The 15,055-nt window shown below is 50.0% G+C and overlaps 1 protein-coding gene across 6 annotated transcripts in view; it reads left to right on the forward strand.

Moving 5' to 3' along the window:
- Positions 1-3,385: 3,385 nt before the first annotated feature.
- FOXO3 (forkhead box O3) overlaps positions 3,386-15,055 on the forward strand; it is a 119,969-nt gene continuing 108,299 nt past the window's right edge. Inside the window, exons 1-2 of one of the 6 annotated variants that reach the window (XM_089921909.1) lie at positions 3,386-3,527; positions 6,332-7,084. In XM_089921909.1, coding sequence (XP_089778035.1) covers positions 6,467-7,084 — 618 coding nt within the window. In that variant the 5' untranslated portion in view covers positions 3,386-3,527; positions 6,332-6,466. Of the gene's footprint in view, positions 3,528-3,936; positions 6,205-6,331; positions 7,085-7,272; positions 11,458-15,055 lie in introns of those variants that run through there. The other 5 variants (XM_089921916.1, XM_089921907.1, XM_022553973.3 and 2 more) reach the window with 5 other exon arrangements.

The following is a 15,055-nucleotide window of genomic DNA, read 5'->3' on the forward strand; positions in this document are numbered from 1 at the left end:
AAAGGAGGAGGCCATTTATTTATTTATTTATTTATTTATTTTTGGCTGTGTTGGGTCTTCGTTGCTGTACACTGGCTTTGTCTAGTTGCCACGAGCTGGGGCTACTCTTCATTGAGGTGCGTGGGCTTCTCATTGCAGTGCCTTCTTTCGTTGCGGAGCACAGGTACTAGGTACAAGGGCTTCAGTAGTTGTGGTGTGCGGGCTCAGTAGTTATGGCACATGGGCTTTGTTGTCCGTGACATACGGGATCTTCCTGGACCAAGGCTCGAACCCATGTCCCCTGCATTGGCAGGTGGATTCTTAACTACTGCGCCACCAGGGAAGTCCCTAGGTCTTTGTTAAAGATTTCTTGCATCTTCTCGAACTCTGCCTCCGTTCTTTTTCTGAGGTTCTGGATCATCTTCACTATCATTATTCTGAATTCTTTTTCTGGAAGGTTGCCTATCTCCACTACATTTAGTTGTTTTTCTGGGGTTTAAGCTTGTTCCTTCACCTGGTGCATAGTCCTCTGCCTTTTCATTTTGTCTATCTTTCTGTGAATGTGGGTTTCGTTCCACTGGCTGCAGGATTGTAGTTCTTCTTTTTCTGCTGTCTGCCCTCTGGTGGATGAGGCTCTCTGAGAGGCTTGTGCAAGCTTCTGGATGGGAGGGACTGGTGGTGGGTAGAGCTGGGTGTTGCTCTGGTGGGCAGAGCTCAGTAAAACTTTGTCTGCTGATGGGTGGGGCTGAGTTCCCTTCAGTTGGTTGTTTGGCCTAAGGCAACCCAGCACTGGAGGCTACAGGCTCTTTGGTGGGGCTAATGGCAGACTCCAGGAGGACTCACACCAAGGGGTACTTCCCAGAACTTCTGCTGCCAGTGTTGTTGTCTCCGCGGTGAGCCACAGCCACCACCCACCTCTGCAGGAGACCCTCCAACACTAGCAGGTAGGTCTGGTTCAGTCTCCCCTGGGTTCACTGCTCCTTCCCCCCGGGTCCTGATGAACACACTACTTTGTGTGTGCCCTCCAAGAGTGGAGTCTCTGTTTCACCCAGTCCTGTCAAAGTCCTGCAATCAAATCCCGCTAGCCTTCAAAGTCTGATTCTCTGGGAATTCCTCCTCCTGTTGCCAGACCCCCAGGTTGGGAAGCCTGACGTGGGGCTCAGAATCTTCACTCCAGTGGGTGGATTTCTGTGCTATAAGTGTTCTCCAGTTTGTGAGTCACCCACCCAGCGGTTATGGGATTTGATTTTATTGTGATTGTGCCCCTCCTGCTGTCTCATTGCAGCTTCTCCTTTGTCTTTGGATGTTGGGTATCTTTTTTGGTGAGTTCCAGTGTCTTCCTGTCAATGATTGTTCAGCATTTAGTTGTGATTCCAGTGCTCTAACATGGCACTGCTTCTGATCAAAGAAATAATTTCACGTTCCAGAGGCTGGGAAGTCCAAGATCAAGTTTCCAATAGGATTTGGTTTCTGGTGAGAGCTCTTTTCCTGGCTTGCAGATAGCCACCTTCTCACTGTGTCCTCACATAGTGGAGAGAAAGATATCTAATGTCTCTTCCTGTTTTATAAGGATAACAGTTTTAGCAGATTACTTAGCTTATTCAAGTAAAAATTAAAAAAGAATGTTTGTTCCTCCAGTGATTGAATTTACAAAATGGAGTGGACAGTTGCCACCTTAAATCATTGTAGAAATAAACACGGTATGATAAGTAGGGAATTTTTTGATAAAAAAGTCTACTGCAAAGGTAATGCTGGCACTCTTTCCTAATCAACAACCATAACTTATTCAGCTTTCCTATACTAAACACTTGGGTGAAGAAGTGAAGGACCAAGGAAGCCTTCAAGAAGAAAGCAAAGGTCAAAGCAATTTCAGGCTAAAAGGGAACAATCACTCTGAGTTTTCAAAGGCTTGCTTATAGGGACACATTACAAGTGTTAATTCTTTGGGTAAGATTCACATTTACCAGACTGAATGTTTATAGTCACTGCTATTTGAAGTTTTGATCCTCAACTCATTAGAAAATTACCCAACACTGTATGTATGACCTCTTGTATTTATCTTGTACTGCTTTTAAGCTCTTGAAATACTGAACTTTTAAACGTTTCATCCCCCTAAGACTGTAAAGCTTTTTGAGGGAAAGAGCTTTATTATGTCCCTACCCCTGTTAATCACCAAGAGGGTCACAATGAGCTCAATTAATCTACTGAATCTTTTAACTCTTTCATTTTTTTTGGAATGCCCTTGGGATATGCATTCTGTAAATGGACACTCAACATGTTTATAGTGAAAATATAATGGCTGAGAGCCTGGCCAGTGTAAACACATTCTTTCTATGTCTTAATGACAAAGGATTGCTTAGATTTAGAGAAGAAAACGGGTGATTTCTTTTACAGTGTGTTAAAGTATTAAAAAGAAGCACTGAAAGTTCTTTGGATTTTATGCTCTACCACAGTGCAAAGCCCTGGGTAATCTGGCCTCCTGTTTCTTCGTGCAAAGCAGAAAATCAGACTCAGGGTAATGAATTCTACCCAGCCTTGGGCACTTGAAGCTGAGCGCTGTGATCGTACATCGTCTTTCACACTGCCAGCTTATAAGCGAAATGCAAACTCTGGGCTTCTCAGTGGGACAGGCACAGAACGAGAGGAGAGGGGCCGCACGCAGAGGGGTCAAGTCCAGGAAGCAGTCAGAGACCTCTACCCCAGACCTCCCCTTCCGCAGACAACCGAAGTAGAAGGGCAGATGTACGTGGGCAGAGATGTGTGCCCAAGAGACGGGCACAGATGGACCGGGGACATTCGGAGCAAGGGAGCTGGGACACAAACCACGAAGGGTGATGAGAATCCACCTCGTGGGCGGTATTTTGTGCCAATGAGTGTGTGAACGTGTGAACTCTACTCCGGAACGGGTGGCCGCGGAGCCCGGCCTGGCGCGGCCTCCACGGCGAAAAGAAAGAGGTGGCTTTGTTCCCGGGATGTGAATAAGGGAGCTTACAAAAGGCAGCGTTCCGCGGCGAGAACACTTGTCTCGGTAGGGGCTTGGACAGCGCGCGAAACTCGCCATCAGGCTCCCAGCCGGAGCGGCCGGCTGCACAAGTGCCCGCAGTGGGGACAGCCTTGTTGGCCCCTGAGCTTCGCTCGTAGAGGCCGTGGCGCGGGCCCCGCCGCGTCCCCCAGCCGGCGCGGGCGGCCCTACGCGCCCGCCACTCCGCTGAGCTGCCAGCACAACATTCCGTTTAAAAATAACACCCACGTGCGCTGGTAAACAAGCGCGCGCTGCTGCTGGTGCCGCGCTCCCAGAGCGAGCCTGTGAGGCGCGCGCGCGCGCGCGCTCGCCCGCCCTCCTCCCGCACGTGTCTGCCGGCTCCGCCCGAGCTGCGCTAGCGCGGCCCAGTCTCCGCCCCTTCGGCGGGCCGCTCACCACCCAGGAGGCCCGAGACCGGCCGCTGCCGGGCCCTAGCGCCCCCCGTATTACCAGGCGTGCCCCGCAGAATGCTCTCCAACTTTCCTTCCCTGATGCCACCTCATCGCGGCTGGACACATCGTCTCAGGTCTGCTCCTTCCCTCCCCTCCCCGGTCTTCTCACGTCCCTCTCCTTTTAACTCTCCCTCCCATCAGCGCGCGGAGGATTGCCTTCTGGTTCGCCCTCTCTCTATCCTCTCCTCCTTCCTTCCTTCGAATTTTACTCGATTGTTTATTATTTGTTGGGGGGCGGAGGCGGGGGGCGGAGAGGGGCGTCTGGGGCCTGGTGACGGGTGGCCGCGGCCAGTCAGCGCGCGGCGTGGCTTGACGAGTAAGCGGCGCGGCTTGACGAGTAAGCGGCGCAGCGAATGGCGACGCGGCGCAGAGATCCCGGGTCACGCGCTTGTGGATACAATGACATCATCTGTTTGTACGCGTCGAACTAGCTTGGTGCAGGGGCGGGGCCTCGCGTCACTTGAGTGACGGGTCCTACGCAAAGCCCGGAGCCTGGATTCGGCCGGGTGGGCGGATTCCTGGGTACGCGGGGTTGGACCTTTTTGTGTATAGGGTTGTTGCGGAGTCCGCTTTGGACTCCAAGATATTTCTAGTGACTTGGAACGATTTGGGGGGTGGGGGCGGGGAAAGATATTTATAAACCAAAGCGGATAGAATTTTGGTGTGCGTGTCGCATGTCTTGCATTCTTAGTGCACAAATGAACGACTTTGGGTACTGATCGTAGGATAAGGAGTTGTGAAGATATTTTTCTAAACCTAAACGAGTAGCTTTCTTTTAAAAGTAAAAAATGCACAATTAGGTATTTCGCCGTCATTTAAAAATTAGACTAATTATTTCCCATTAACAGTTGTTCAGAATTTGTTCTTGCATTTAGGAATGTGGAATAATCTGCTTTTCTCCCGAGTTACACTTCTCCCCTCGTTTGCCGTGAAATTCACGAAAAGTGAAACACGATTGCGGTCAAGCGTCCTAGGTTAGTGCAAACCTCTTGGTGCCTGATCAAATCTGAGGGCATCGGTTTATCGAAGTCCTGAGGGCACCAACATCTTCGCTTGCCAGTATTTTCACGCTGAGGTAACCCTTGCCATCTACGGTCAGCATCTTATCTCGGGTGTTACCTGGTGTCGGGTTCTAATGGGGAACCGGACACCAGGGCGGGCGCAGAGCCTGGCGGAGGGACGCGCTAGCTGAGGACCCCCGGTTCCAGGCGCCCTGCTCCGAGTCAGGGAGGCCACGCGACTGCGCTGGTGGAGGGTTTGGGGCTCTGCGGCCCCCCTCCCCTTCTCCTGGGCCAGCGCCGCGCTTTGTTGTCGTTGAGGCTCGCGGGAGAGAGGAGGAGCCCGGCGGGGACCGCTGCTGGAGCCTGCGGAGTCCCGGCCCCCGGCGCGCGGCCTCACACCCAAGCCAAGGGCTCCGCGGGGCCGGGTCGCGCAGGCGCGCGCGCGCACAGAGACACGCGCGCACACACACGCACACCAGCACACCCGGACCCGCCGCCCAGCCCTCCCCCTGGGCGGGGACCCGCCCGCCCGCCGTCAGCTTAGGTTGAGGCACACTGCGTGTGTCTATAACTTTGTGCTGCTGCCGCGGCCGCCCTGCTCGTGGAAGGGAGGAGGAGGAATGTGGAAGGCAGCAGCGCGCAGGCTGACAGGCGGTTCTTCAGGCGGGCTGCGGCGGCGGCCGGAGCGCCTCTTCTTGGCCGGGGTTGCGCGCCCCCTCCTCGCCCTGCCCCGGCCCCGCGCGGGATTGTGAGTCCTCCCCCCTCGTTCCTGAAGAGAAGGAACCCAGGTAGGCGCCGGAGCTGTGCAGCGGGTCGGCCGCCTTCCCGGTGACTCCGGATCTGCTTCTGAGCTGGGCCAGGCGCTTCCCTTTTCCCTCCCCGTGACTCGGTGTGCGCGCCGCTCTTCTCTCCCGCTAGTGTTTTTAAAGGACTTGAGTGAAGGGGGGAAACTGTCAAGATGGCAGCAGCGGGAGCCAGGAGGTGATGAACGTGCTGGTCCGGGTTTTCTGGCGGCCCGGGAGACTTGGTGCTTCCCGACCTGTTGGAAGATTGACGTTCCGACTTGCCCCCTCCTCTCGCTCTTACAAGGAAGGGGGTGGAGTACACGACGCCCGCGGGAAAATAAACCACACAAACCCCCAAAGTGGCCGTTGCTGCTCGGCTCGACCCTTTGCAAATACCCGCCGAGCTGCTTGCCCCCCTTCTTCCCTCTTTCCTTTTTTTCTGGAAGTGACAAGGGCCCGTTTGCTCTCGGACCCACGTTCACCCTCTCAGCCCGCGGGCGAAGAGGGGAGAAGGGAGATGCCCGCGCCTTCTCCGGGCTTGGGCCCTCCGTTAGGAGGGGGGGTGGCAGGGGGCGCGGAGGCGGCAGGGCCAGGGACTGGGAGAAGACCCGAAGAGGCCACAGACTTTGGCGGCGTCGCCGCGGGAAGCACTTGAGCGGGCTGGAGCGAAACATAAACAAACGCACGCCCGCCCAAGACTCGGGCTCCGACCACGGCTGGGCTGCGCCAGCTCCGGCTGCTGCCCGCTTTAAAGGCGCGGCCCGCGCCCCTCCCCCTTCTTCCCCGCCCCTCCCCCTTCTTCCCCGCCCCGCCACCTAGCCCAGGAGAGACCTGCAGCTTCCGCGGCGGCGGCGGGGGGAGTGGGGAGTGCCCCTTGAGAGCCTGTCCATTCGCTCCAGTCTCCCCAGCGGCCTGGTAGGGGGGCCGCGTCTGCTGCGCCAGGTCCGCGGGACGCACGTCTCCAGGTCTGCCTGCTCCTGGGAGGCGGGCGCGGTGCGATCGGGAAGCGGTGGCCGCGGCGGCGGCGGGCGAGGACTGGGTTGCAGCCCGGGATAACCAACTCTCCTTCTCTCTTCTCTCGTGCTTCCCCAGGCGGCGGCAGTAGCGGCGACGGCGGCGCCCGGGAGCCCGAGTCTTCGCGGCGCCCCCGTCCCTCCCCCGCCGCACCCCGCCCCGGCGCGAGAGGAGAGCGCGAGAGCCCGAGCCGCGGTCGGGCGGGCGGCGAAGATGGCAGAGGCGCCGGCCTCCCCGGCCCCGCTCTCTCCGCTCGAAGTGGAGCTGGACCCGGAGTTCGAGCCCCAAAGCCGGCCGCGCTCCTGTACGTGGCCCCTGCAGAGGCCGGAGCTCCAGGGGAGCCCGGCCAAGCCCTCGGGGGAGGCGGCCGCTGACTCCATGATCCCCGAGGAGGAGGACGATGAAGACGACGAGGACGGCGGCGGTAGGGCCGGCTCGGCCATGGCGATCGGCGGCGGCGCGGGCGGCCGGCTGGGCTCAGGGCTGCTCCTGGAGGACTCGGCTCGGCTGCTAGCTCCGGGAGGGCAGGACCCCGGGTCCGGGCCAGCCCCCGCGGCGGGCGCGCTTAGCGGGGGGACGCAGACGCCGCTGCAGCCTCAGCAGACACTGCCACCGCCGCAGCCGGGGGCGGCTGGGGGCTCCGGGCAGCCGAGGAAATGCTCGTCGCGGCGGAACGCCTGGGGGAACCTGTCATACGCTGACCTGATCACTCGCGCCATCGAGAGCTCCCCGGACAAACGTCTCACTCTGTCCCAGATCTACGAGTGGATGGTGCGCTGCGTGCCCTACTTCAAGGATAAGGGCGACAGCAACAGCTCTGCCGGCTGGAAGGTGCGTACTCACCTGGGGCGGGCGGCCAGACCCGCCGGGCCTCCTGCGCACTGCGAGATGTGCCTTCGATTCGTCGGAGCGCGCCTGCGGGCGCCGGGGAAAGGGGTTGGCAGGGAAAGCCTCCGCTGTGAGGCTTTGGGGGTTCTGTGTGACCCGGGAGGAGGGGAACCCGGGGATGGCAGCGCAGGCGGCGGGAGGGGGAGAGGAGGCTCCTGGGGAAGCCTCGGGCATGGCCAGGTGAGGAGAGGGCGCGAGGGACGCTGGCGAGGGAAGGACAGACGAACAGGAGTGCATTTGCCGGATTCCTGGGTCATCGCAGAGGAGGTAGGTCCTCGGCCAACTTTGGAGTCGATTTCCCGGTAGTGGGTGCACGCGAGGCCGCTGCGGGTGGAGTGAGGGGACGTGTTTGGGAATCGGTGCCCGGAGGTGAGGTTGGATGTGTGGTTTCCAGTAGGTCGCAGGAGCATGGTGTGTTGTGACTAGCTGGATGAGAACCCTTGTGTCCAAGTTTCGGGGTTGTGGGTGTTAATTAATTCCCACAGGCACATCGATCCCATGACAAAAAGCAGTGGTTGTAAACCTTTTCTTGGCCGGTTCTCTTTCCTTGCCTGTGTTGACACCTTTATTCCTCAGAGATGTCTCAACAGCAAACCTGCCTCGGAGTAGCCTCTGAGATGATTTGGGACCTGGAACGGGCCAGCCCTGCCACCTCGACAGGGACTAGCTGCACCTGCTGCTTCCCCTCTGAGGCCTGGACTCTGGCCCTGTCTGAGGCAGGGGGTCCAGGTGTGGAGGACTGGGGCCTGGCGCTTCACCTAAGCCTTTGGGAGGGAGGTTTGCTGGCAGGGCTGGACTGTAATGGCTTCTACCTATTATTATAAGTGAACCCGAAGAGAGGCTCTCTACTGCTCCTTTTCTGCCTCTTGGGGCACTGGACACGTGGTAGGGAGAGAGGTGTGGAAAGGCCTATGATGTAATGACTTCCTGCAGTTGGGCATCCAAAGAGATTAACTCCTGTCCCCCTGCGGGGCTGCTGATACCCAGCTGCTTTGCTCTTGCACCTCATCCTCCTGGTCCCGTCTGCTAAGATATGAATGTGTACCAGGCAAAAGAGAGCCCTGTGCCTTGTGCAGTTGGAGATACATATCGTTTGTCAGTTGCTTCTATTAACAAGTTAGCTTTTTTTTTTTTTTAATTAAAGAGGTAGTTGCTTTCTCCTTCTGTCCTTTCCTTCGTTGTCTTTGGGGAGCCCTGAACTTCCTGGGTTCCAGTGGGTGTGTAAAATAAGAATAATCTGACATTAGGCAGAGAACTGAAACACTGTAGAAGAGTCAGTGTATGAAAAAGCTAAAGAATTTAGTGTTATTAACTTTTAATTCGCTTTAAAAAAATCTTGCAAAGTGCCTTTAAAAATTTTTTTTTGTGGCTAGTATTGGGAAGGGCTTGTTTAGATACTTTAAAAGCAAAATGTGTGCTTTGATATTATTCCACAGATCTAGCTCATCCTTGAACAAATGCTGATATTATGAATTTTACATTTGATTTAATTTTATTGCTTTGCAAAGGAATATGAGTTGTGTGATATGAGAGACATTTATGAAACAGATGAGAGTTCCGTTTCAAAACAGTGCTAATGTGATACCTTTAAAAATTGAGTTTCCAAGTGGATAGTAAGGGTTAATCTCAAGGTTCAGTGTTAGGAAAGGGTGAATTTATGGGATCTAAGAAGATGGATTTTGGGGGGTGGTGGGATATTTTCCAAATTTCTCACACTTGAAATTTAGTTCTGCATATTTTGAATTTGGCAGAAAATCTGTTAGTTAAAAGTTAGCTTTAAGTTAGTTTAAAAGTTAACATAGGAAGGGTCTTTACCTTTCTTATTATTTTTAAGATTATGAAAGTAATTTAAACTCCACAAATAATGTTTCTTGCATCGTGTTTATAGTTAAAGATAATACCAGTTTATAGTATTTGAATTTTTTATAGTATCTGAATTTAAGATTTATGTGAGGAAGTGGTATTACCAAAAGTAGCCATGAGTTGAGACTGGATTAATTATGTTTTCATGTAGCTTGCAGGATTTGCAATAGAGATTTTGGACCTAGTCATAAACTTTGTGGTTTTCTGTCCTATTTTTGGTCTCATGGTTTCTTTTTTCCTTCTCTGTTATCTCATCTTTCTTTAACTAAAATCCTATTAAATATTGTGAATTGAAACTGCCCAGCCCTAATATGTTTAATACAGGGCACATATTCTATGAGTAGTTTTACTTGAAAATTTTACACCAATTCTGTTTCTGAGTATCACACAAAAACTAATCCTTGAAGACTATAGGGATATAATTTAGTTGAAGAATTTTTGTAAGATGACCTTTATCAAAAGATGCAGCCATGCAGGAACTTCCAAATCTTTGATGATGGAGAATGCCCTTTGAAACTGGGGCTGCTGGTTTCACATTCCGATTATGACTAATAGCCAAGCTTTTTTGTGCTTGTGGTTTAGTGGGGGGTGGAAAAAGAGGGACAAGGGAGAGGTCAGGAGCTAATTGTGACCCATTTCCATGCATCCGAGTTTCAGGAGTTGATTTCTATCATGATTATTCATTTTGGAAGCATGCATGTGCATTTAAACCACACTACTTTCATTCTGAGTTATGCATGCAGGTTTTTAACTTCTAAAAATGTCTAGAATTCAGGTTAACCTCTCCTAGTCATGTGTGCACATAGGCATAATATGCAGGGTCTAGGCCTTACTTCTTTTGTAGCTTTTTGGGCTATTGTATTATGAGATCTTTTAACCAGAATTATCACTCTAAGATCGTAGACTGAATTAGAAAAGAGGCCTTAGAGATCAGAATTGAGACCAGTGGCTCAAAATCCTGGTTGCATGTTAGAATTACCTGGGAGCTTTTAAAAAATACCAGTGCCCAGAGAACCTGATTTAACTGGGCTGATGTATGGGCATTGGTTGGTGGGGTTGTTTTAGTTTTATTTTGAAGTTTCTCAGGTGATTTTAATGTACAGCCTGGATGAGGTTTGCAGATCTCCTTCAACCCCCTTATTTTATAGGTGAAGAACTTGATTCTTCAAGTTAATGACTTTTCTAAGGTCACACAGCTAGTTAGTACAGAGGTAGTTAGTAGCCGTGGTTCCAGAGATCTTTTTCACACTGTTTTTCTCTTTAAATTGATCCTTTTTAAAGGTTATTTATTAAATACTGAGTAGTCTTATGTAAGTAGAAGTTGTTTTCCTGAAAAGCATATTTGCCTCTCAATCTAAAAAATCTTGGTTATTGTTTCAGCATCGGAAGATGGATGATTATTGATGGAGGCTGAGTGAGTGCACAGTGTTTTTAAAGCTGTCTGGTGCCTATCAGGATGGGTACTTAGGAACTATGAAGTGACGAAGGAGGCAAAAAAGAGAGCATTTTAACAAAAGGAGGAAGCTCTTGGTTAACTGAAGTTTGTCGGATGCAAACTGTGCCAGGGAGAAAGGTGGTGGCTATCTTGCAGGTTCCCTTACTTCGGGCATGAAAGTAGAAATGAATAATCAGATGTGGTTAAGAGGGGAAAAGGTTACATTTCCTTTAATTCAGATTCAGCTTACTTGCATGGCACCTGTAATTGAGCTGGTGAGTTGTCTGTTTCCACCTGTCTCAGGCAGACCTCTAGGACTCCAGGGTTTACCTGGTAAGGCCCATTTGTTACTGATTCTCCTACACACGCCCACGCATCTGTGGTTCCCGTGGGTCAGGGCACAGTCACGTTAGGCAGCCATGGGTTTCTGTGGTGGTTCCTACGATTTCATAAGCGTGAGATGCTGTGTGAGGACTTCGGCTGCTGCTGCAGAGGATGGTCCTTCAAGAGACTGAGGCTTCCTTCACGTGAGAATGTGTCCTCTCACCAATACTTCCCAAGGTTGGAAGATGAGGGCTGACCTGCCGCCTAAAGCTTGCTCACGTCCTCACTGTTCTAGCTTTTTAGATGAACGCACCCAGTTCCTTTTCAACACACTGTGTTTAAAAAATGTTATTTTAACTGCAACTTTGACGTTTAAAAATATTTTTAACAATTTCAAAATGACAGACTCATAATAATTCCATTTTGGCCTCTAATTTTGACCTCAGTCACCTTTTGGAGTAAAGGGCCAGTTACGGTCATGCCATGTATGAGGAATCTGTCTTCAGCTTGGCCCCTGTTGCTAAAATGCTGTTTTGTAATTTCCTTTGGCAGCACTGTCTTCGTCAGTGATTCTCAACTAACATACTTCCTCTTTCTACAGCAGCAGTACACCAGGGGGACTGTTTTTCTTCTTTTTCAAAGCTGTGTCATCGACCTGTGAGGTGAAGAAATTGGCCCTTTTAGACTTTGATCGGTGAGCCCCGTGTAGCAGAGAGACTCTTTTAAAAAGAAGCTGTTTGTTTTGATATGTTTATCTCCTTCTTCGAAAATGAAATGAAACTATGCAGACTTATTTTTAGGAGTTTTTAGGAGGGTTCTATTTTAAGAGAATGACACCATAGAAGAACATCTTGTAGTTAAACTTTTTAATACTCGTGATGCTTACTTAAAACCTGCAAGGTACTTTTATTTGGAAAATTAATGAAGAAGCCTTGTCCCACTAAAAAGTCATTTACTTGGTTTGCAAAAAGTTTAGCAGATACCATTCATCCAAGGATCTTTATAAAAATGCAAAGATAAGACTTTCTAGGCCAGTGCCTTCTGGGGAGGTACCCAAATTACCCATTGCTGATCAGATTCCAGATTCCCTGGGCTGGAGAGAATATGGGAATTTGTTTTGTTTTCGTGCTCATTCATCTTGTCTGTGAGGAACAGACTTGCTCCTATTTTTGACTCCTCATTTTTCTCCTCACCGTTTCCTGTATCACAAATGGAGGAGCCCTGAAGACCACTTTGGCTTTTTGCTGCTATAGAAGGAGCTGGCGATGACACATATGTAGGTGGGTTAGTATCAGTGGTTGATACAGCTGGCGTACAGTAAGCGAGTAAAAGATTGGAAAGAGAAAACCTTTTTACCCGTTTGCATTTCACGCCGTTTGATTCATTCAGCAAGTATGTATCAACGGCATACAGTGTGCAGGGCGTTCTGCCCGGCCCACGGATGTAGTGGTAGCACAAGGCAGATAAGGTTCCAGTTCATAGGAGTTTGTGTTCTCTTGGGGGAAGACAGAAAATAAACATGCAAATCTGTGCTCTGTAGACTTGTCCCTTCTCTTTGCCTTTTTTCCCCTCTGTACTTCTACTTTCCTTAGTGCTTCGGCTCTCTGCAGAGAAGTTACCAGCAAACAGAAAAGTCGAAGTTGAGATCTGGCTTGGAGCTGGCTTTTAGCTCTCTGCAGATCATCTTCAGCTTGCTTTGGAGATGCAAGACCGCTGTCATGTGGCTCCTGCAGTTTGGGTCTGATTGGGAGAAGCTGGGGCCTTCCCAGGCCCACCCGGATTAGAGCATGCCTGTGGCCCTGGACTAATCTGGGGCCCCCAGTTCTGTCTCGTGGGGCTGTGGTATAGGACCGGCCTCTCGGAGTGGATGTGGAGCCTTGATGCAGTCGAATCATCTGTATTGCTTCTTGCCTCAAATTCAGAACTAAACGAAGTCTTAAAAATCATATAACTACTTCATTTTGCAAGTGAGGAAACAGGCCAGGAGCATGTGAGGGACTGCCTCAGGGACCCACAGCTAGCAGGGGTGGAGTTAAGAATGTCTGTGTGAACTGAACCCAGGGCACTAGTGTTCTGTAATATCTGTTACTAACCGTTGTGGTTTCACAGCTGTTCTAGTCATCTCCATTTCTGCAAACTCTTACTTCATTTTCTCTCCTCTGCTTCCCCTCCCCCATCCTCTAGGCTGGCTGGCAGGACAGTAGCTGTGTTTCTCTTTGCATTCTGCATCAGCACTCTCCGTTCACCTTGCTGGAAAAACCTACTCTCTCAACCCAACCCTACCCTGCCCGCCCTCTGACTCCTGTCTGTTCCTTTTGCCATTTTTCTGTGACTCCTGTATATTCTCAACTACAGTGTAAAAGCCTTGAAAGCAAGGAAGGTGTCTAACAGACAAAAGCATTTCTGATGCTGGGATCTGCTCTTGGGATCATTATGCCCTCAGCCCATGAGCCTAGCCTTGTTCTGGGATGGTAACATTGAAAGGGGATGACGTGACTCAGGAGTGGGGTGACGTCATGTGTGGAATCTTTTGGAGACTTGTAGCTATGAAGGTGGCCCAGACTTCCTAGCGTTGGTGTCGATATGATGTAGTGTAATTATGAAATGATGCTCTGCTATCTAAGGCATTTCTTGTAGTGTCTTATTTCTGCAGTTCTAGTGTAGAGGTCCTTGAAAACTTCATCAGTGCCAGTCACTACCCATCACAGAAACTGAGGGAAACCTGATCTTCGGATGACTTTTCCTTAAGAGAAGGTTGAAATCAAGTCTTCCCTCTGTGTGTGGACCCCGCTTTATGCAGCATCAATATGACTGTCTAGAAAGAGTCACCATGGCATTGTTCAGCCTAAAATGTACATACTTACCCACTACAGGAGCAGAGCTGTGATGTAAAACTAAGTTGTCCATAATGTTCTGCATTTGGGGGTATAAATCCTAGATGTACTTGAAGTTTTTTATTTATGGATTGGAAAATAGAAGTCACATATGAAGGAAGAAGAGATACCGAGCAGTCTGAGCTGGACCTTTCCAGGGCTAGTCTGCAGCTCTTCCGAAGTAGTTTTCTGAATAGGTGGTTCAGATAGTGATTATCATAGAAGATCCCAATTCTGATCGCATCACTGCCCAGACAGGCTCCGCATCTAACCATTTCATTCTTGACTGAACAACTTTCATTTCTCAGTATTGCAGTTTCCCCAGTTGGAAAAAGTATAATAGCAAGCATCTGTAGAATATTGTGTTGTATCACTCCTTCCTGGTAAAACACAAATGTATAATTAGAGTATGTTTCAAGCTGGGCCTTTGTTTTTTCACCCAAGAGTGTGCATTTTCACTTGGACCTTTTTTTGTGGTTTTAATCTTGAGGCTTTTTCTCTGGAGTGTGTTAGTCCCTACTATGGGATAACATTACAAAGTGAAGTAGACTAAGTTCTCTGGTGGCCTGTGGTACCTGCACTAATTTGCTACTTCTATAATTGTCTGTGGTGAAGAAGCCAGGTTATCTTCTGGGGGCTCACTATGCCTGGGTGTCCAGATGCACCCCTGGCCTGCAGTGGAGAGGTGAGCTTAGAGCAAGGAAAGCTGTGGCATGCTTGTGGGGCAAAGCCAAGGTCGGAGGTGGCCCCTGCCGCACACAGATAAGCAAATGCATTAGCTTTCCTCTGGGGTGAACCCGTAATAAACCCAACAGATGCCTTTGGCAGTTTTCAGTATGTGTTTTGTAATTTCTTATTTATTTCTTCGAAGACTTCTGTGTGTGTATGTGTGGGAGAATCCACATCGTATTTTTCCTTGTGTTTGGATGTCTAGTGAAATTAATAACTTGGCTCCTGAAACCATTGAGAATTTTCTTTAAATTTAGAGCCAGCAGAGGGAGTACCCAAGCCTTTAAACTGATCTCAAGTTTTTTTTCCCCCACATAGCTAAAATAATACCTTGGTTAAAAACAACAAAAAAAAAGAACTCTAAAGTGCTTCCGTGTAGGCTTATGTCATTGTTAGAAAAGGATAATTTGGAGGAGGGAGTGTTTAAAAACCCGAGGTAACTTTTTAAAAAGGAAACTTTGGTCTTCTGAGACCCATGGTCCAATTCTCATCCCCAAATAGTTAAATGAAAGCATTTTTAACTGAAAAATGTCTTCCCCTGGCTTACATCTTTTTGCTACTCCACTCTTGATAATATATGTGAATGTTCATCTATACCTGATACCAAACTTCACAGTATGTCAAGTGTCTGGGTCAGTGGATGCTTCTGTGTTTTAGTGCTCTTTTGATTGAGACTTTTGATATTTTCCA

This window comes from Delphinapterus leucas, chromosome 12 (genome assembly GCF_059928025.1).
Source record: "Delphinapterus leucas isolate spDelLeu-1000000601 "Yukka" chromosome 12, BTC_Dleu_Yukka2, whole genome shotgun sequence".
NCBI classification, from domain to species: Eukaryota; Metazoa; Chordata; class Mammalia; order Artiodactyla; family Monodontidae; genus Delphinapterus; species Delphinapterus leucas.